Source organism: Myxocyprinus asiaticus, chromosome 41 (assembly GCF_019703515.2).
Source record: "Myxocyprinus asiaticus isolate MX2 ecotype Aquarium Trade chromosome 41, UBuf_Myxa_2, whole genome shotgun sequence".
Taxonomy (NCBI): Eukaryota; Metazoa; Chordata; class Actinopteri; order Cypriniformes; family Catostomidae; genus Myxocyprinus; species Myxocyprinus asiaticus.
The window spans coordinates 30,384,005-30,406,496 of record NC_059384.1 but is presented as its reverse complement, the minus strand read 5'-3'; the positions used below and the strand labels follow the sequence as shown (position 1 = coordinate 30,406,496).

At 36.1% G+C, this 22,492-nt stretch overlaps 2 protein-coding genes across 4 annotated transcripts in view; both read right to left on the bottom strand.

Annotated features, from left to right (window-relative positions):
- Nucleotides 1-8,121: 8,121 nt before the first annotated feature.
- On the bottom strand, nucleotides 8,122-9,986 carry LOC127432033 (gap junction delta-4 protein-like). Its single transcript, XM_051682798.1, has 2 exons — nucleotides 9,923-9,986; nucleotides 8,122-9,311 (listed from the first exon to the last, which is right to left on the bottom strand). Exons 1-2 carry the CDS (start codon nucleotides 9,984-9,986, stop codon nucleotides 8,122-8,124), a joined length of 1,254 nt encoding a protein of 417 aa, XP_051538758.1.
- Nucleotides 9,987-15,312: 5,326 nt separating this feature from the next.
- Nucleotides 15,313-22,492, bottom strand: part of LOC127432036 (cyclin-Y) — an 85,473-nt gene continuing 78,293 nt past the window's right edge. For 2 of the 3 annotated variants that reach the window (XM_051682805.1, XM_051682807.1), the window contains one exon: nucleotides 15,327-22,441. The gene's annotated coding sequence lies outside the window, so the exon portion shown is untranslated. Of the gene's footprint in view, nucleotides 22,442-22,492 lie in introns of all 3 variants that reach the window. The other variant, XM_051682806.1, reaches the window with a different exon arrangement.

The window sequence follows — 22,492 nt, the reverse complement described above, 5'->3', positions numbered from 1 at the left end:
AATCTATACCTCCACCTAGTGGTCATGAAGAATAACATGTACAGTAACTGTTTACCAAACGACACGTGCTGGCTTTTGTTGTCTAATCAGTCAGCAGTGGGAGCACAGTTACAGTAATAACTGCATATTATCAACACATTTATTGTTGGTAGTTTACACTTACCAGTTTATTTGTAGATGTAGAATAATTAGTTAACTGTTTTTACAGTCTGAGACCTGAGATAATAGCAAAGATGCCTACTGTGTGTCCGACATGTATAGAAAGGCCTTTTTTAGAAATATGTAATTACACAAGTGCATCAAAATTCATAAGTTATTTCTATATAATATTAGTTGTTGACTGAACATAAACGAATGGTTAGAATGACCAAACTTGAGTCTTCACTGTGCAGACTGAACCACTGACGTGCACAGAACGGGGGCTGCCCCTTTCATTCACAAATATAAAGGTGCTCTATTAAGTGGAGGTGTCTTTACTACAGCCACAACATTAAAACCACCTGCCTAATATTGTGTAGGTCCCCCTCGAGCACCAACCCACATCTCAGAATAGCATTCCGAGATGATATTGTTCTCACCACAGTTGTACAGAGCGGTTATCTGAGTTACTGTAGACTTTGTCAGTTTGAACCAGTCTGGCCATTCTCTGTTGACCTCTCTCATCAACAAAGCATTTCCATCTGCAGAACTGCCACTCACTGGATGTTTTTTGTTTTTGGCACTATTCTGAGTAAATTCTAGAGACTGTTGTGTGTGAAAATCCCAGGAGATCAGCAGTTACAGAAATACTCAAACCAGCCCGTCTGGCACCAACAATCATGCCACAGTCCAAATCACTGAGATCACATTTTTCCCCATTCTGATGGTTGATGTGAACACTAACAGAAGCTCCTGACCCATATCTGCATTATTTTATGCACTATATATAAACATATATATTGATGCCAGGTTATTTATAGTACATTTATATACATTTACACGAGTATATAGTGTCATCTTACTTGGATTTATATATTTATGTTTAATATATAAATATATAAAATGTTATTTGGTTATTTTATAATACGCATGCCTTAACCATTACTGATGCAATGGTCGCATCTCGTGCACAACTGCACAGAAATCACATCTGAGGTGAATTAAGCTTAATTAAAACGGCAGCATCTCAAACCCTTTTTGTTTAGTTTATTTTAGCGTTTATTTGAGCCAATTTACATCAGTATTCTGATGGTTCGCAATGACAGGTGGGTTACTCCCTCTTCACTTCCTGTGAAGTGATTTATCAATGTACACTTATTCCCTATAGTCTACTGTTTGGAGTGCCCTTCCAACTCAACATAAACACTCCCTTCGGATTAGATTCACACTTAAGATTGCTGAATACAGTGTGAAGTCCACTTAGCAGGACACTATCGATCGATTGGAACGCACCCATTGTTTTCAAACAGATTTCTGGATACGCCACTCATCTGCCATTGGTCAAACAAAAAGATAGTCCCGCCCACAACTCACGCCATCGGTTGTGTAATGTTGTTGGGGTGGGTCTAAATGGGTCACTCAAAACAAACAGTGCTACTGAGACAGTGTTTACAGTTTTTGAGAAAATTAACCCATGAATGACTTACTTATAGCTGTCTCTGCATATTAATCTGGGATAGAAGAAAGTATTTTGACACTGAAAAAGTTACACCCATCAGCTTTAAGTCTAAAATGAGAACGGCTTTCCCAGATGTGGTTTCACAAATCCTACTACGGCAAATATGGTGAAAATTATGAGGCATTCGCCACAGAGACTTCATGTGCCTTCTGGTGGGCACATCTGGGGTGTGGACCTGGTCTGGAAAGACTCAAGTCCTGGAGGACTTCTGGACACGCTGCTGTTGTGGCAGTAATAAGGGCGGCTCACGTCCAATTGATCAAGAACATTATGTGACATTCCTGTTCTACCCGCTCCATACGGGACTCGAACCGGCATGGGAGGCGGGTGCACTAACAAGGAGGCTAAAGGCTACAGCCTCTAGCGCACCTCTTGAGGTCAGGAGAGTGAAGTTTATACACATTGCACAGCTATCTATCTGCTGGCCACCGTTACACTCACCCCTCTAAACCTCACTCCCATCTGGGTCACAGCACCATTGTGACGCTTCTGTTCTACCTGCTCCGTATGGGACTTGAACTGGAGTCTCCAGCCTGGGAGGTGGGTGCACTAACAAGGAGGCTAAAGCCCCTAGCGTCAGTTGCTAGTGCACCTCTTGAGGTCAGGAGAGTGAGGTTTATACACATTGCACAGCTATCTATCAGCTGGCTCCCGTTACAGTTATCATATAAAAAGTTACCTTCCACAAGTTGGTGAATGGGCGCTCTGAAAGCTGAATCCTCTGTTGAGCCGAATTCAAATCACAGACCAATTTTTGTCTTATTGAAGGCATTTGTACTCTAGAAAGAGACCGTGTTACTCTGTTAAATCCAATTAATATAAAGATTGGTATTTAATATACAAATGAAAATGCAACTCCTCCATTTCTGTTAAATTATTCAATAAAATGCCTCATCCAGTAATCACTGTGATTGGTCTATCCTGGTCAGCACTGAGAAAAGTAATAGAATCATGTGACAACATCCAAACATATTTATATGTGAGGATGAACAAACTGAATGTGTTGTTCAACAAAACCCTTTACATGTATGTGAATTAAACCTGTATTAGTCATCGAAGTGAAAATTTCCCAAAAATCAAGACCATTGTAATTTTGCAGGTAATTCTCAATCAATTTGTACATTCTCATTTTTCTTATTTTTACTGTAATACAATATAATTCATTCAAAGGTAAAAGGTTACAGGATACATTGTCAGACACGTGAAAGAAGTTCATTTGTATTTACATATAGTTCATTTATACAGTGAGGAACCTTTTGAAGAAATCTTATATACAATATATGCACTTTAACAATAACACATAAAAACAAAGTGGCAATAACATGAAGGTAAATGGGACAGGACAGTGGTGTGCAAACATCTGAAGTATTAAAGAACAGTCCATCTTGAGCAGTTGAGATCAGTCCACCAGAGGGCAGTGTCATTGTAATTGAAAAAGATCTGACAGTCTTTACTGAACGAGCAGACACACCTGAACACAACATAGCTTTCTGTTTCAAGACTAGGAAAGTCCATATAGTATTTCTATTTTAGTAGGATGATAAAAATTATCAAAACATCAGGGACAAATACAAGTCAGATTTCCAAAAAATGGTTGAATACTTCCCACACTGAACAGAGGCCCCTCTATCAGCTAGCTATGTTTCAACATCCTGAGGGACAGTGAACAGCATATCAACAACATGTAGGTACCACCGGTGAGGAACATATATTACTTTAATGGGTGATTTATTACTCTGACAAGTGACTTTATTTTGAATGTGGGTTGTTGACAAATAAGGTTGTCCGAGATGATAAAAATGAGAAATGCTTTAAAAGCATAGTTTAAAAGACATGTACCAAGTTCATAAAAATACTTGTAATACTTGTGTCTGTGTTGGTTTCATTCATTTAGAAAAACAACAACATTTATGGCAAAAAAACAAAAAAACAAAAACAAATCAAAAGTAAACAAACAAACAAAAAAGATATAATTTTTTAAATAAAGTCAAGTGGTATAACCATCAAGGTATTAAACTATTTTCCTTGCACCTTGAATACCAGTGAATGCGTACAGCGTATTCATTAATTTAAAAAATGTATTCAAATATTTGTCATATATTAAAGTAAAAAAATATATTTATTTCAAATATCACATAGTTTTGAGTCAAAATTATTAAGAAGCTTTCTCAGGGTTAGCCTACTCCATTTTTACATGAACAAACCTTTCATAAAAATGTCAAAATATATATATTTTTTTAAAACAGTCATGAGCATCCAATCTGTTTCTAGTTTTAATTTTGTAATTAATTAATTTATTTATTTATTTATTTATTTTGATACATGACAACTAAATGGCTACCTATAAGTTGGTTACACCACCTGACTTTGATTTAGTTGACAAAAGTTTTTCAAATATGAATAATAATTTAAAACAAAACATTTAATTTTTAAATAATTTTTTTTTTGTTTTTATGAAATTGTAATACAAATTATTCCAAACTACCAATTTCAGCTTTTAATTAGTCTCTGGAGGATTACACCGCAGTTTTTACTTTAATCCCTAGAAAAAATTTCAAAATGACTGTGAACTCAGAAATTGAAAACATGGTCATCATAGTAGAGGTGTAAAATTGTGTAAATGTCCTTTTTATGTAATTTTGAACATTATATCCAGACAAAAAAAAAAAGAGTGTCACGCTATATACCATATTTTGTATTTAAATTCATCCCCATTGTGTTTTATTTGATCTTATTTTTATTTAAGTTTTGTTTTGTATAGTTACCTTGTCCCTTTTTATTTGTCTTTTATTTTCTCTTTCATATCATATATTTTGTTAATTTACATCACCCTATTTATTTTCTGCATTGTCTATTTTGTTATTATAAGTTCTATATATTCTATGGCAATATTGTAAATGCTGTCAATCATACCAATAAAGCTTTACTGTCTGGCTGACTTTCAAATAATTTCAATGAATCTAAACAGTTCCATAGAAAGAAAGAAAGGGGAACAAAAGAAAGAAAGAAAGAAAAAGAAAGAAGCTGAAAGGGAAAAAAGGTATCTAAAAAGCCAAATAATTACATTTGCCATTGTCCTACATCAAAACTGGCCAAAGTCTGGCACGTAGGCCAATCACGGCCCGAGGATGGATATCAAACGGCCAGATGCTTGTCTCTTAAAATATATAGCTCTGGAAAAAAATTAAACAACACAATACTAATGTTTTAACTTAGGAAGAGTTCAGAAATCAATATTTGGTGGAATAACACTGATTTTCAATCACAGCTTTCATGCGTCTTGGCATGCCCTCTACCAGTCTTTCACATTGCTGTTGGGTGACTTTATGCCACTCCTGGCACAAAAATTCAAGCAGCTCTGGTTTGTTTGATGGCTTGTGGCCATCCATCTTCCTCTTGATCACATTCCAGAGGTTTTCAATGGGGTTCTGATCTGGAGATTGGGCTGGACATGACAGGGTCTTGATCCGGTGGTCCTCCATCCACACCTTGATTGACCTGGCTGTGTGGCATGGAGCATTGTCCTGCTGGAAAAACCAATCCTCAGAGTCACCCCCAGATCATCACCAAATCCTCCACCAAATGGGTGCGAGACACTGTGGCTTGAAGGCTTCCCAGGTCTCCGTCTAACCATTAGATGACCAAGTGGAGGATCGGTGATGATCTGGGGTGCTTCTTTAAGGATGGAATCAGGCAGATTTGTCTTTGTGAAGGACACATGAATCAAGCCATGTACAAGGTTATCCTGGAAGAAAACTTGCTTCCTTCTGCTCTGACAATGTACCCCAACTCTGAGGATTGGTTTTTCCAGATACTGCATAGCTGCTCATTTATTTTAGAGAAATTGATGAGGACATGAACATAACAGAGGAACTACTGGACCTCAGAACTCTGAAAGGCCAGACATGAGGCATGGATTTATTGCAGTGTGTCTTTTCAGCTACTGATGATATGAAACTGCCGTGGGATAAACTAAAGTGGAATCTCCACCGATGACTGGAGAAAGAAGTTGATTAGCTACGTTGTTATGCAAAAAAGTCAGCGGGCAAAGGAGCAATGCTGTTAAACTCCATTTTCCTTAATTCGCCAGCAAGTGCTGTGCGCTAAATGTCTGCAATTCGATCACGTTGTGCAACACCGATTGTGAAAGCCATTATTTTTATTCGTGCCAAAGCCCTGTACCACTGCCAATTTCAGCAACTTCTCTCTGACCCAGAGGTGCAGTATGCAGATGTAATTTTTCAAAGTGATATTAGGTGGCTCAGTCGTGGGATTGCACTGCAGCATTTTTTCTCTCTTAGGAAGAAAAAAGGCCAGTTTTTGGATAAAAAGGGTCTAATGAAAGTGGTTGGCAGATTTGGCAATTTAATTGACATTACCAAGCATATTGCCAGAGGTAATGGACTTTTCCCCACAGGAAATAGGTGGGCGTGTGGGAAAGTATGAGAGAGTGATCGAATCTATCTCTGCTGATTTCAGCTGCCGTTTTAAAGATTTTGCAATCATTAAGCAGGATATGTTTCTTCTTTTTTTTTTGTTTTTTGTTTTTTTGTCTCCTTTCTCCAAGGATCCCGATAATGCTCCACATGAACTGCAACTGGAGCTCATAGACATGCAGTGCGATGATGAGTTGTGCAGCCGATATCAGCAGCTCTCACTAATCAGTTTTTATCGACAACTAGGTAAAGAGAAATTCTCCAAACTTTGTGCTCATACCAAGAGGATGTTGAGCCTCTTTGGGTCCACATACCTGTGTGAACTAACTTCCTCTGTCATAAAAATTGAACAGAAAAACACTTGAGGTCCAGAATAACTGATGCCCATTTGCGTGATGCTTTGCGGTTTGCGACTATGGCTGTCAAACCAGACCTTGCATATGTGCTGCAATGTAGATCGCAGTGTCTGTTATAATGTTATAATCTGTAAAAGGGCTGTTGAGTTTATATTAGGCTCCTGTTTGCTTATATCACAAATGAAAAATATTAGTTAAAACCTAGTTTGGTTATAATTGCATATTTTCATTTTCCAAATTATTATTAGATAAATTGATAATGCAGCTGAAAATGAAACATTTATAGAATATATGACCTTTTTATGTACTTGACTGTATGGAACTTCTCAACTTGATTGAACCAAAATAAGTTTGCTCTATTAATGGTTCATTGATATCCTGAACAAAGTTTTGGTCCTGAACGTGGTTTGACTGTGACCTTAAATTAAAGTAAATTAATAATATTGAACTAAAGAGTAGCCTATTATTATGATGTGCTGAAGAGCTGGATTATGCATATTGTTTTTCTCTTAAATATTTTTTCCCATACTGTATATTATATGAGAAGTATCTGGCCCCCAGATGTATTCACAGCATCGATTCTGGCCCCCCTTAAAAAAAGTTTGGATACCCCTGGTTTACCTGTCTGTTCAAGAAAACTAACTATCAAACAACTATCAAACAAGTCACATCATGGAGATCATGGTGTAATCTTACCCGCAACTCTCAGAGGGAGTGCGATTTGGTCAGGCAATTAAAAAACAGCATCACGACTCAATGACCATCAAACTATTTGACGTCAATCCAAGAACAAAATTAGCATTAAAAAGAAAAGATGAAGCACTTGGCAGTACAATTCATCACCAGTGGTACTATGGCAAGACATAAAAGACATTCCCAGAGATCCCTGGTGTGCTTTATGTGCTACATGACTGACATTGTAAGGACAGAAGTGTTGGAGCCCAGGTGACTATCCACAGCTAACATGTCCAAACGTTTACATGTTGCAGCTAGCCTGTGAGCGTCTGAAGGACGAGCGTCGACTGGCTCTCATGTTACACTAGAATAAAGAGCTCTATTTTAAGTGTTTGCTCTAAAGGACCAAACCAAAGCCCAGTGGGTCCTTGAAAGTGTTACAAGCTACCAACCTCCATAAATACAAAAGCAGTCTGGGCAGTAATTGTTTCATAATGCAGTGCTATTGACTGAAACCTGACAGTCCCTGATTGTGTGCAAGTAGGAAGTACCACTATACCCTCACAGAGAGGGCCTATTTAACCAGATTCCTGTACTTTTTGGGTGGCCGCCCCAGTTGAAGCAGAATGTATGTCAGTCTTTGCTGTTTGGCCTCAGGGACTTGCAACAGGCCTGTTTTTAGAATGACCCTCTGCCTCCCCTGCTTGTAGATGGGACAAGTTAGGTCAAGGTCTATCTCTTTGGAGAAAGAAAGCGAATGCTCTAACACAAACATGAGCAATATGTGGATGTTGAAGGTTGTAGATGATTTGAGGGTTGGCATGTAGCCATGATGTTGAGGTCTTCTAAAGATACTTGTCATTTCACCTAGCTTTTCCAAAGAATCCATTCCTTACATATCAAGCATTGTTTTTCACAACTAATAACTTGCAGGCATTTCAAAGATTTTGTTGCTTGCAGCCATTCATTTCTTCATGATGGTCCTCTAGTATGACAATCAAACCCACTCTGACCTCTTCTCTTGCCCGTCTCCGCAAGTTGGTATGTCATCACTGGTGGTCATCTCTACCAATGTATATTGCCCTACTCTCCTGGTACACATTGCTGTTGCCCCCAAGACATCAACTGCCCCTGGAGCAGCTGGTTTGTCCCTTCGTGGAGGTGGTGGAGGTTTTAGGCGACTACGTTTGCTGACTCGGATGGATCTGGGAGTCCCTAAAGGCTCAGTGGGACACAAGGCAACTTTGCTGCCCCCTCGCACCATCCCATCTTCTTGGGTAGGTTGGTAGCTGCTGCTATCATCATTGTTGTTGGAGCCAGGCATTCCAGAAATTCCTCCAAGAGGTGACGGTGGAGGAGGGTCATCATCTAGAAGAATGGAAGCAGCTTCGTCACCACTTGAGTTTCTGGTCACTCTTTTTCGGAAGTTGGGGCTCACCATGTCTTGAACCAGTGCAATGCTGGTGTCCACACCTTTACTCCCATTCCCTGAAAGGTAGTACTGCTCTTCTGCATACATATTCTCAACTAACATCTTTCTCTTGATTTTTTGTCTCACAGAATGCTTGATGGCACAAATTAGGTCGCATGCGTTTAGGAGGAAGGACAGTACAGCCACTCCAAACATGAAGTTCAACATGATGGTTTTCTCGGTGGGTCTGGAAATGTAGCAGTCCACCATGGTGGTGCAAGGCGTTTGCTGACACATGAAGCGTTTCGGGATGTGGAAACCAAACAAGTAGTAATGGGCAGCTCCAAAGCCAGCTTCTACAACCATCTGAAGCAACAGCTGCAGGATATAGGGTCCTGTGAAATGCTGCAAATGCCCCATCTGAGCCTTTACAGTGGTCTTGCACAGTGATGCTTTTCTGAATGATTCTTGATGGATCTTATAAAGGGAGTCTGCTTTTATGGACTCTGAGGCCTCGCTATCAACAGCTAGGCCAGAAATCACTTTGTGGATCACATATACAATGAACATCACATAGGGAAGGCACATAGTGGTTAGTTGAACCAGCCAGAAGCGGAAAAGGGACAGAGGGGCAAACATGTCATAGCATATGTTGGCACAACCGGGCTGTATGGTGTTACACACAAATCGCTCCTGCTCATCCTGGTGGAGGGTATAACCAGCAAACAGCAGGACCAGGATCCTTAAGAATACCATCAGGATGAGCCATGCTTTCCCTAATGGATAAAACAATACATTAAGTTTATACAGGTTTCATTCAAGTTCATAAACTTTCAAACATTCAGACATACACTATTGCGTATCTTTACAAATTGGTCTGGAAACTAATGTTGACAAATGGAATGAATAAGCCAGCCTGGTTTTCTTTTGATAAACTGAACTTGAATATTATTTGAATGAAAATGGTTTAAACGTTAATCGATCAGCACAACTAGATTTTTGCCAATTACACCGATTTTGCTGTGCATGTACACCTTCCCTGGCTTATCTAATGTTCACAAGTGTTGTGCGCATGCTTGTTTACGTTTTGACGTTAAAAGCAGAGAATAACCTGCATTTTTGCAATTACTTTTAACCAGCCCAAGGAGATTGCTAGTCAAGTTATGTTCATCACTTTAACTATGAACATGTTCAACTACCATCTGACACCCAGGAAGTTTCAACTTTAAAAAAAAAAAGTTTAAATTAAACATGAATTTTAAACTGTATATCTATTGTTTTAGCATTTTTAAACCTTTAAAACACTTCTTTGTAAGTTTTTGGGAAATGTTTTGATTGCAAAATACTTGTACATAAGCAATTTAAAGTACTCAAAGTGTGCACGTACCTATGAGGGTGATGTTGTGGTTCAAAGTTAAGAAGATAATTTCTGATGCACCCAATTTCGCCATGCCTGCAGATTTAGGCCTCAAAACCTGAGATCCCAACACAGGATATCTCGCTGCTCAAAATATGTCCCGTCTGATTCCACATATGAATAGGAGTTTACAGTCTGTATTATACTTATTCCCAGTGGTCATACAAAATTAACCCCTTTATCACGACTCAAAATCCCAGTCGGTATAGATGGTCCTCTCAAACTGGTCTGGTGTAATCCACAATGGCAAGACTCGTGCATAACTACCAACTTGTCTCCCTGTCTTACCTCTGCCTGTGTCCTGACAACTGTTCTCAAACAACAGAAGAGAGGAGATGTGAGCTCCATTGTGGGGCTATTCTTACCTACCAAAGGCATGTCGGCATGCAAGCATTGCTGTGATATTTGGGTTCTGTTTGTCTTTGCAGGAGAATGACCAGCCTTTGCATCAGGCATCAAGTAACCCATTCTCATGTATGATGGAAAGCATTACAAAGGCAGATCATAGAGGTCATGGTGGCAGAATCCTTAGGAAGGACTTCATTGTGTTGGCGTAAATTTCAAAATATGATGCCTTAACTTAATCTCATTTAGATACAAAATAGCCTTACATAGTTGTTATATCTTACTAGTTTTGTTCGGTCGGGATGTGGCACAGAGCCATACTTTTAGGGGAAATCAACCTACCAGTGGTTACTAATAGTGGTCTCTTAATATTAAACTGGGATAGTAGAAAACATTTTGACCCTGAAATAATTACACACTTCACATTTAAAGACTTCTTCAGAGCTTGAAAAGATCGCTTTAGGCTGGCTTCTGTTAGTGATTCACTGGGTTATTGTAATATCATTACATGATTAAAAGGAATACCCTCTTTAGCTCTGTCTTTGAGGGGTTTGGCATGACTGAATGCCATGGGATCAGAGCAGAGCATGGTAGATTCTCTTGAAGCTTTTAACTCTGTCTAAATGACCTCTGAATGGGGGATATCTGGACAGAAGGACTTACTCTCTAATGAATGAAGACATATGGGTGTTCAAGTTGCATATTGGGAAGCTGCTTGGGTATAGAATGCTTACCATTTTAGAAATAATGCAGAATCTTAATTTCTTCTTAAATATTAAATGTCTTATGTTAAATATTTTATGTCAGTTTTTATTTTATTCCCAGGTTTAATTGAAAACAATCCCACATTTTTTTTATTTTTTTTATGTGGTCTCAGACTTTTGGACCTCACCGTATGACAAGAGATGCATTTTTTAAACTAAGAGGCATTTTAAATGTAAAGAGCTGCATTATTTATTATATTCTCAGCTCTGCCTTTAAAACTAGATCATAATTTAGAGGTGTAAAGCCAACAAAGACCAACAAAGACCAAAATGCACAGGCCATATGCTCTAAATTCAGAATAAATTTAGAAACATGTCATTGAGCTATTTGTTCAATAAAATGATGACAAGATACAATGTATGACTGTACTTGACATAGGTTTCCAGGAAAAGTATATAGAATAGCCTTAAAGGCTCCACTATATGTATATAGAAATTTGATTTCTATGATTTCTATCTTGTTTGAATCCTCTCTTCTAAATACATTAGCAGACCAGGGCTAGCTGTCACAATGGGAGTTTTCTCAAGGGCTACAGTGGCAAGAAAAAGTATGTGAACCCTTTGGAATTACCTGCATTTATGTATAAATTTGTCTTCATCTGTTACAATAATGAACAAACACAATCTGTTTGAACTAATAACACAAATTATTGTATTGTTCTTGTGCATATTGAATACATCATTCAAACATTCACAGTGTAGGTAATGACGTCACAGTGTAATAACGTCAACAAAAGCTAATTAAAGTCAGGAGTTGGCAAACCTGGCGTCCAATTAATGAAACAAGATTGGAGGTGTGGGTTAGAGCTACTTTGACTCATAAAAAGCACTCAAGCTTTTTGAATTTGCTATTCACAAGTAGCATCTGCTGACATGGACCATGCTTCACAAAGAAGATCTCAGAAAACCTCAGAAGAATGGTTGCTTTGCATAAAGCTGGAAAGGGTTACAAAGTTATCTCGAAGAGCTTAGATATTCATCTGTCCACAGTTAGACAAACTGTCTATAAATGGAGATGATTTAGTACTGTGGCTACTCTCCCTAGAAGTGGCCGTCCAGCCATTGACCCAAAGGGCACACTGCAGAATGCTCAGTGAGGTAAAAAAAGAACCCTAGTGTGACAGCTAAAGACTCGTATGAATCATTGGAACTGGTCAACATCTCTGTTCATCAGGGGTGGATCTAGAATTTTTTTTATGGGTTGGCATGCAGACTATGAGGGGTGGCAACACTAAAGCAAGTGCCTATGAATAGTTCTTATGGATTAAAATACTAAGCTACAGTGCAACAAGTACTAGTTCATTCATTGGAGTCACTATCAAATTATAAATGTCCATGAATTTGTGATACAACTGCATTTCCACAGGAACCACATAGTAACCATTTTGATACTGATTTGCAAACATTAAAAAACATTCTAATTTTGCATAATAAAAAATAAGTAATAACACTTCTATCTCCAGAGCACCAAGACATTGTCTATTAAACACATCAACAAATTCTAAATGTTCCTTAGCTTGACATTTAGAACTGGCAATCTGGACTAAACATCACCACTTTTGTTAAGTGTACCCATGGATGGAAAATGCATGCATATCCCATGTTATTCTGCTAATAAAGTCCTGTAGGCCTATCACCTTTGTAACAGCTGGAATAATCAATTTGAAAGCAAAGATTAACACAAAGTTAGGTCTAAATAAAAATAAACTGTATAGAAAATTGTACTGTGGGGGGCAGTGCTGCAAAATTCATGAATATTAATTATGTTATGCACAGTAAAAGATTCTTTTAAATGACCTGTTTTGATCAACATTTATACTTAATGACCGATTCAAGCACCCAAATAAATATTTCACATAATATGGTAATTTCATTTCTACATTTGCAACTATCAGTCTTGGGATTTTGTTAATCAGTAGATGAATACATAGATCAGCACTTTGATTAAGAACACGACTGAATGATCTAGTGGTAACTTTTTGCCTTTAGTTTTTAGAGGTTTTGGATTCTAATTCGCCCAAATATAACTTTATATTTTAATAAAAAAAGATTGAATCTGTACGTCAGTGGATGGGTGTTACACTTTAAAAATAAAATGCAATAAAACATGCGGGGAGACGAGAGTAGCGGAAACATAGACACATTTATTGACAGTTCTGTATATGAAAGAACAGCAAACGCTAAAATTCAGACAGTGACAACCACAAACTCTCCGCTCCAGCAGCGGGAACCCGGAATGCGCCTGAGGGCCCATGAACGAGATGGCACAGTTCACGAACACTCATCTCCCATCACACAACACAGCCATGAAACACTCTTATATAGAGAGGAAACGTACTGCGCACCGGTGCGCCCCATCAACAGTCAGCTCACCTGGTTACAGCACACCTGATTGATTAAGTGAGAGGGAGAGAAAGAGAAAAAGACAACACACATACAACATACACAACAAATACGGTCGAGAAGGTCATCACAGTGGGGGACATGGAAAAGAGCACGAGCTTCTGCAAAACTAATGACACTAAACGACACTGATAACGGCCGCAACGAACACTTATCATAACATTCAAAATATGTCGCCAGTCGAAACACACACAGATGAAATAGAAACTCCAACTCAAGAACTGGAGATGTTTCATCTGGATTATACACATGCCTGACGAAAGCTATTTCAAAAAGTGGTGAGGACACGTCTCACCCATCCCAACCCATTCTAAATTGGGGAGAAAAAGAAATGCTCTTTCGAACACTCATTTTAAGTGGCTACTAGGCAACTACAGTGCATGTAAACACATTTAACCGGAAACTAGCGGGCCGCACTATTTCAAAGCAGAAGTACATCATGAGGCTCAGTGCAAGTAGTCCATAATGGGATTACAGGGTTTCGTTGCCATGACAACGAAGTTGAAATATTGGATATAACTTTACACAGATATAGTAAGAAAATGTATCACACTAAAATCATGTTAACACATATAATGTTTAAATCTTGTAGCTGTATTTTTGAATTTGATTGATTACTGAAACTTCAATTTTTGTAAAAGCGTGCGACCCCACGTAAACATGCGTGGACATTGTACTTTGGCTCCACTGTATGCAACGCATAATTTAAATTGAATTAAACCAACTGATCTCAGTTCAGAAGACTCTGTGCTGTCATTAAGGGTTAAACTTTCAATGTACAGAGTCATGTGACAAAACAACATGGCGCTGATCACAGCGGAGTTTGCCTTTGGGAGAAACGCCAACAGAACTACATCTGGTAAGAAACATAATTACGTTTTTACATTGAAATCTGTTTGAGTCGAAGATATTAGTCACTAGATTCCTCCGATATGGCATTTTAAAAATTTGAGCGATTGATCGCGAAACACCATGTTGCTGAACATAATGTACACTAATGTGCACTTCAGTGCATTTTTCCTTAGAAATCCTATATTTACTGTGCATTATCACATTGAGAATCAATGGGTTCATTCAAAAGCTGAAAAATTTCACTTTCAGAGGCTTTATTTGGAGTTAGGATGAAAATAAGGTGCATTTCAAACTGTTCTGACACCAGTGCAGACAGACAGCACACTGGAGGTCAAGTCATTCACTAAATAGGGAGCAAGGGAGCATTCTATAGCTCTCTATGCAGCTAATTGCATTCAATCCAAACTTCCTATTTAAAGTTCAGTTTCAGGCTGCAGATGATGTTTGGTCACTCAACATGTTTGGCAGACATGTGACAATGATCAGTACATATATTCAGAATTTATAATGTATCATTTTATTTTAACGTGGTTGGCAAAGATTGGATGATGCTGGCCATTACTTTGAATCAGAATTAATTATGCTCATTTCCAATGTAATGTCTGTAATGTCTCAAAAACATGAATAACCAACACTCCTGGAAACATAATACACAATTTGATGAAAACATTTCTATATATACAATTTATAAATTTCTTTCTATAGCTTGGCATTATTTTAAACTTCACAACTTAGTCCTCCTGTTCACATACGTGGACATACATTTTTAGGAAAACTACTTGCTCTACTATATATATATATATATATATATATATATATATATATATATATATATATATATATATATATATATATATATATTTGCATGTTTATTCGGTGCTACTAGTTACGAATCAAAAAGGGAAATGGAAAATGCACACAGCAGTCATGCTTGGGTCTCAGGAGGCTAAATGAAGTAGGAGTGAGTCTAAATTCTTTTTTGTGGAAATCAACATTAAGCCACTAATACTGTTAATTGAGCCAAAGTTGTACTGAACCCAGAATAGTTATTTAATTCCTTATCTTGTATAAATATTTTGTAAAACCTTTATCTAAAAAAAAAAACAAAAAAAACACATGAAATCATAGAGTTTTTTATTGCAACTTTTAAAAGTTTATTCTTGTGGCTGTTTCTAAACATTGCTTCTGAACGGGAGTATCAGTTAAAATCATAGTTTTAGAACAGAAGACTGCATGCGACCATTGTAGCCTCCAGCTCCTGGGGTGAAGACCGCAGGCGACTGGGTTCACTTAGTTTAACAGAAAGTAGAATGAAAATGATATTTGGAGAAAATAGAATTCAGCCTTTGGCACGCTGAAAACAGATACAGAGGAAGGGTTTGAAACAAATGACAATAACAACAATGTATTATTCATAAAAAACAGGCATACAACCAGTAACTGAACATTAAAGAACAACAGCAGTTTTCTCTCCGTTTTTCTATTTCATAAGAAACCACTTATAGTATAAATGTTCTGAAAGAGTTGAATTTGTAATTTCCTAGAAATCGCAATGAGAATGAGAAAGATTACCGATAGAGACAGAGCAAGAGAAGTATTAAATCAGAAACAAAAGACTCTATGCAGAGGTAGAGTTCAGTGCACACGGCTAAAACGCCACTCGCCTGCCAACTGCCACCGATCACTATGACTCGAGTTTACAACACTGGGCTGTATCCTCACATGCTCACATAAAATAAATAGAATAATACAATCTTCAAATGCTTTTTGTCAGTCTTTTCATTTCTGAATCCATTTTCCTTCCAGAAAAGCCTTTTTTTGAACTTGCTCCCTGATTTCAAATAGTTTCTGACATTCTTACAATGTGCAAAGGGGGGTTTAATTAAAGTGGCACCATTTCCAAAGGCCAGTTCTTCATTGAACTTTGGTAAAACTTCCTTAATCTAGGAAATAATCCAAAACAAAATGCATTGTACAGTGTCACATCTGTCATCATAATCAAGTTGCGCTCAAGTAACCTGGACATCATTGCTTAAAAATGTAATTTTGCATGAAGAAGCCCATTTAAGCTCATTTTTAGGACCAATAAGATTTTCTGCATTCTGACATTTACGGGACAATTAAGCATCCTTCCAATTCTCATTACTGTAATGCAGAAAAAACAAAACAATATCTGATTTAAGTTAGAGCATATTTATACACTGTGATAGAATTTGTTGTACTGCCTTTATGCTGATTTTAATAAAAAAAAATTCTTTTTTCATTTTTACTGATACAGTAACAAAATACAGTATTACAGTAGAGTGATTCAATGAAATATTTACCATTGTGAATAATATAAAAAAGTAAAAGTAATATCAAAAGTAAAATGCCTGGACACATTACAGTAATTAAAATGTTGGAAATATTGTGCTTAATTGTCATGAAATAATAATAATAATAATAAAAAAAAGATTTTGGGGTGAATTTTGTATGAAATGTATAACCTTTATGTGTGTTAGTATTACTTAGCTTAATGGATATTGTATACAAACATACAAAGTGTGCACTAAATGTACGTTAAACTGTTTCTGAAGTTAACATGTTAAGACATTTTTGGGCATTTGATATAAAATAAATTAAACAACTTCCAGACTATGATCAATGTAAAGGTTAACACATACATACCACCTGATAATAATGGACATTTTGAAAAATTGCTTTTTTCATTGCTGCTAAAAAGTTACAGTAAAAGCTAAGCTATTGCAGCAGTTACATTCATGTCAACATAACCTTGTGAAATTGCTTTATGTCACTTTTGTGGTGAGGAAAAGAAGATTTACCTCATCTGGAAATTCAATTGATAGAAAATGAAAAACATATTACAAATGACAATGCTTAAAAACAAGTGTCAGATCCCAGAAAATATATTTAATCCTGATCAAACAAGGTTTAATATCAACTAAAATTCTTCCTAACCAACACATATTTATATACATCAGTGTCTAAAGAATTTAGGAATTAAGAAAAGTAAATACTGGTCACATATAAATATTTCAAGATCATATTTAAATTGAAAGTATGTTACATTATACAAAACATATTTTTTGGAAGTTCTAATTCTTCATTCTCAATGTGTTTCTGAGCCAAGTTTCTCACAGATGAAAATCTCAGTCCCTCTTAGCACATGAATCTAATAATAGAACAAATATTTCAGAAATAACATAAATCAGGTGGCGTAATTCAACACTTGCTGATCTTTTGAACTGGGAAGAACTGATTGTAAAATGGAAAACTAATTTTGTAGATAATATTGAGTTTGTTTAAGAATGGAAGATAAAACAGTTCATTTTCATTGTCTAAATCTAAGGCCATATTCCCGCTATATGCAGGTGAAGTACATGGCAGTGGATACAGCAAGATTTCCTCTCGTCTCTACAGTTTTACACATAATCATAACTGACAAACAAAATACTACAGTCTGTCCAAATATTTATATCCCCAGTGGGACTATTAGCATGAATCTCACGAAACCCATCAAGAACATGTCTGGGTCATATTTCAATGTTTAAAAAACATTGTACTTTATATTTTGCTTAAAGCAAACAAAACTATTTGTTGGATCATTAATATTAATTACAATAAGCACATTTCCCCCCTAAATTCTCATTACCGTAATGTGAAAACAATCTCATTCCCATTACTGTAATGTAAAAAACAAAAAACAAAAAAATAAAAATAAAAAAACATTATTTAAATTGTAAAGTACTTATACATCATACTAGTATTTTCTACTCCTTTTAATTATTTAATGGCTGGTAATACAAAAAGTCATTGTATTATAGTAATTGTATTACTGTAATACAGAAAAGAAAATAAGATTACAGTAATTAGAACCTAATTAGAATAATTTAGAATTTAAAAAAAATGACATTCAAGCAAATTTCCCTCCAAAATTCTAATTACCGTTATGTGAAAAAACAATAATATATATATATATATATTGTAAAGTATTTATACACTTTGCTAGTATTTTCTACTGCTTTTAATATAATTATTCATGGCTGATAGCTTTATATAAAAATCATTGTTTTACAGTAATTGTATTACTGTAATAAAGTAAAGAAAACACTGCACTACAGTAATGAGAACCTAATTAGAGTAATATAGAATAATTAAAACAAATAAACAATAAACAAAAAACTTTCAATGACATTTAAGCACATTTCCACCCAAAATAATAATTACTGTAATGTGGGAAAAAACATATGTATATATTGGGGTGTAACAGTTCAAATTTCTCACAGTTCAGTTTGTATCACAGTTTTAGGCTCACGGTTTTGGTACAGTTCGGTATTTGTTATGTTCAGGAAAAAAACAAATATTTTTGCCAAATCCAAAGTAAAAATATTCTATTTGGTAACAAACACTTCAAAAGATTTGCCCTCACTACAAATCACCATGGTTTTACTACAGTAACCATAGTTTAAACATTGTATTTGTAATAAAATCAAAGTAACCACAAAATTAACATGGTTACTGTCATGGTTACAATACTATAGTAAAATCAAGGTTATTATATGGAAAGTACAGTATGACTGTTGTAAAGGAATGGTTAATTGTATCAAAACTATGATTTCTGCCAAGAAAACAATGGTGACAGCAGTCATTGTTACTTCAGTCATGGCTACTACAATATTACTATAGTCAAACCATGGTTACTATATGGCTACTACAGTATTACTACATAAAACCATGGTTAATTCCATCAAAACCATGATCTCTGCTACGAAATCCATGGTGACTATAGTCCTTGTTATTACAGTCACGGTTACTACAATATTACTATAGTAAAACCATAGTTAATTTTCATTAGGGTCCTTAACTAAAAAAACAAACTTTCTCTTATTACTAACTCAACATTTTAACCTAATACCTGCATTATTACGTGACATGCATCAACATAAAGTGCATTTCAAACTCAACTCGATGTATAATCAGCGTTCAGAATCTGTACACCACTATAGAAGAAATAAACTTGCTATGAAAATGAATACGAGAATGGATGTCGCAACGCGACTCGAGTATTTTAATCATACGCGGAAATCCCACATCTTTACCAACGGAGTAAGGGCAACATAACTTTGGCAATGAACACCCCAAGCGCTTTAGTTCTTGTTTCATGTCTGTCCGAACTAGCACCGAGTGTCTGCTTAAAGACAGAAGGGAGTCGTGTCTGTGTGCAGTTTCGGGCTCACCTGCGGCTCTGTGTGCGCCACGTGCTATATATCCTTGGGTGATGTCAGTGTAAATAGCTAATCAAATATAAATGTATTACCAGTATACGGCACTCGTGTCAAGCAATGTCTGCAAACAGTGCCTGTTTTGTAAAAGTTTTTGGACCATCGCTGTGTTGGTTGACTGCATAAAGAAAGTTCTCAGACAGGAGACTTGAATGATGCAGGGGCTTCTCTCTTGCACTTGTTTTCTCCGCTTGCCATTTTGCCAACTATGCGTGCAGAACTGTGATGTCATCAACTGATTTAACATATTTACAGTTAATAGGACAATTTCTTTCAGTAGAAAGCTGACCCACGTGAAACACACAGGTGGAGTGTGTCCATCTACAGAGCCATACAGGTGCATTAGTAGAGGTTACAACTGCGCACGTCTATTTGGCGCTTTATATTCTAAACCAAACTGTAGGATCCAGATGCGTTATTAAACTAGAGATGAACCACTGAGCAAATGCTTACTGAACCGTGGTTGGCGAACCGTATGGTTAGTTTTTTTAGCGAGAACCGTTACACCCCTAATATATATTATTTAAATGTACAAAATTGACATAATTTGCTAGAACTTTTTCGATTATATAAGGTAAAATATGACGTAGACATGTTTTTTGCAGGTTTCCTGAGATTGACCCATTAGTCTGGCCTTTATTAACATGAAATGTTTTCAATCTGAAAGGATGTTTCAGATCAATGTAAATTTAGTAAAATATCTGCTCCAATCTGTAGCAGGTATTGTACTGAATACAGCACAATGCATGTATTGCTTTGAGAATTTACTGTAACTGGGAGTGACGCAGCATGTGTATATCTAAGTCATTTGGTGAAGCAAGGAGAGAGACGGGCATAAAATAAGAAATAGAGTGTATGTTATATACGTTTATGATAATTGAGAATGGAATGTCAAACTTCTACTCCAAAACGAAATCACTCAAGGAAGTTCACGTGGAGACCCCCCCGGACCACCGCTTGTATTTCTTTTAGTAAATCCTCATCTGTAAAGTAACTTCCATTACTCTTAGTTAATAACACTAAACAGCACTGTCTCGATCATGTATTACAAAAAGGGAAAAAAAAGTGTAAAAAAATAGAATAAAAAATGTAAAATAATCCATCCTATGATGCGCAGTAAGTAGAAATGTCCGACTGTGTTTGGAGTTGTGCATTTTCCCATGAACGAGCATTGTTAAAAACTCATTCAACTTTAATAAACCGTCATTAAGGATGTTTTTTTTTTTATTTATAATAAGTCTTAAATGAGATCACAAAATGTTAAATAGCAGTATGTATAACTACAGTGGTAATTTCGTAGTTTAAACACGTCACAGTCATTTTGTTTGAACAGAAATACTTTAAGGAATACTACAGCGGTCCCAAGAAGAATCTGGACACTTACAGTACATCACACTTAAAAATGACTGAATGTCAATTAATTAGCTACAAAATATTAGGTGTGTGCAGCACAGCCATTATCTGTATCTGTATCTGTATTCAGACAGAACTGAATGTGGGAGGGGCTTAAACCGGAAGTGTTACAAAACTAAATGAAGCACCCATTTTTTAAATGTAACTCTATTACAAGTATAGTTTCTATAAATAAAATATGCCTTGTATATGCCTATTCATAATAATAGTCTAATAAAATTAATACTAATTATTATTACTATGAGTATTATTATTATTATTAATATTTCATTATATTATTATTCATATATTTTTTCTTACCAGATGAAGCTGAATATGTAGACTCATGAACTGAAGAATATGTTGTTAACTGAGGCACGAGGTGTCAAGCAATTGTGAAATGTCAAGCACACATTTTGCAGCGAACATTAAATACAAACATTAAAGGAAATTAGAATAGATCAATATAGCCTACAAATAGGTGAAAGACCCATAAATATATCAGGAATTTTACACTCGAGGCTGATTTGTGCACACATATTTTAACATAATGTGGAGGACATAATTATTTAGTTAAATTACACGTACAGAATTAGCGAAATAGTGGGAAAAGAATAATAATAATAATAATAATAATGTTACGTTAACATTTTCAAATTTAGTACAGTTTAAAGGGAGGGAAAAAATGATTGTTTCAGTTTCTTTGTATCACATGAGCAGGAATATTCTGAATAGATGTACACTTTATAGAGCATTTAAACTTTTTTTGGAATAAAGTGTTAACCAGATCCGTTAATCGGTGATGTGAAAATAAATGTGGTCAAATTTTAGAGGTGAATAGAAGTGCTCTGCTGTGAAATCATCACTTCAGGTCAGGAATTTAACATTGCACTCAGGTTGGTTTATAAATGAATACATGGAAATCATTACGTGTGAATCATGCGATACATTAATATAGACATTTTAAGGAATGGAAAATGTAGCCTATCCAGAAGTGCACAACTAACAGACACCGCAAACGGACTCGAGACAGTGCCCATCCGGTCTGAAATTACACCGTGCGCATTTTCATTTCTAAGTTTTACACTTTAGTAGGCTACTAATATTGACTTCACTGACTCATAATTTCATTGTAATTTTGGATATGTTTATTTAAAATGTTGCTTTATTCTTAAACGATAATCAGTCAAACGAATATTGTTACTATTAATCGGATGAATCCGTTATTCGTTTTGAAGTCATTATTTGTGCCTTTCCGAATAAGGTATTCGGCTTCGGGCACATCCCTACAAATATATATGTAATTAATGTGTGGCATCTGCAAACAAATGATGCTAGACATTTTCTCAGAACTATACTTACTTCTCTGAGGCATTTTAGGAATTACTTTTAACCAACTGGTGTCAAGGTGATTTTTAGTGGATGTATGAAGTAAGTTTCAAACAGGTGTCCTAGCAAAGTAAACACAGGTGTAGTTCATCACACTAACTATGGACATGTTG

What these genes read in the sequence shown, in the direction of transcription:
- LOC127432033 (XM_051682798.1), bottom strand. Translation starts at nt 9,986, where the DNA reads ATGGCGAAATTGGGTGCATCAGAAATTATCTTCTTAACTTTGAACCAC. An exon ending in CCACAACATCACCCTCATAG is followed by an intron (nt 9,312 to 9,922) that starts GTACGTGCACAC and finishes TTTATCCATTAG; the next exon opens with GGAAAGCATGGCTCATCCTG.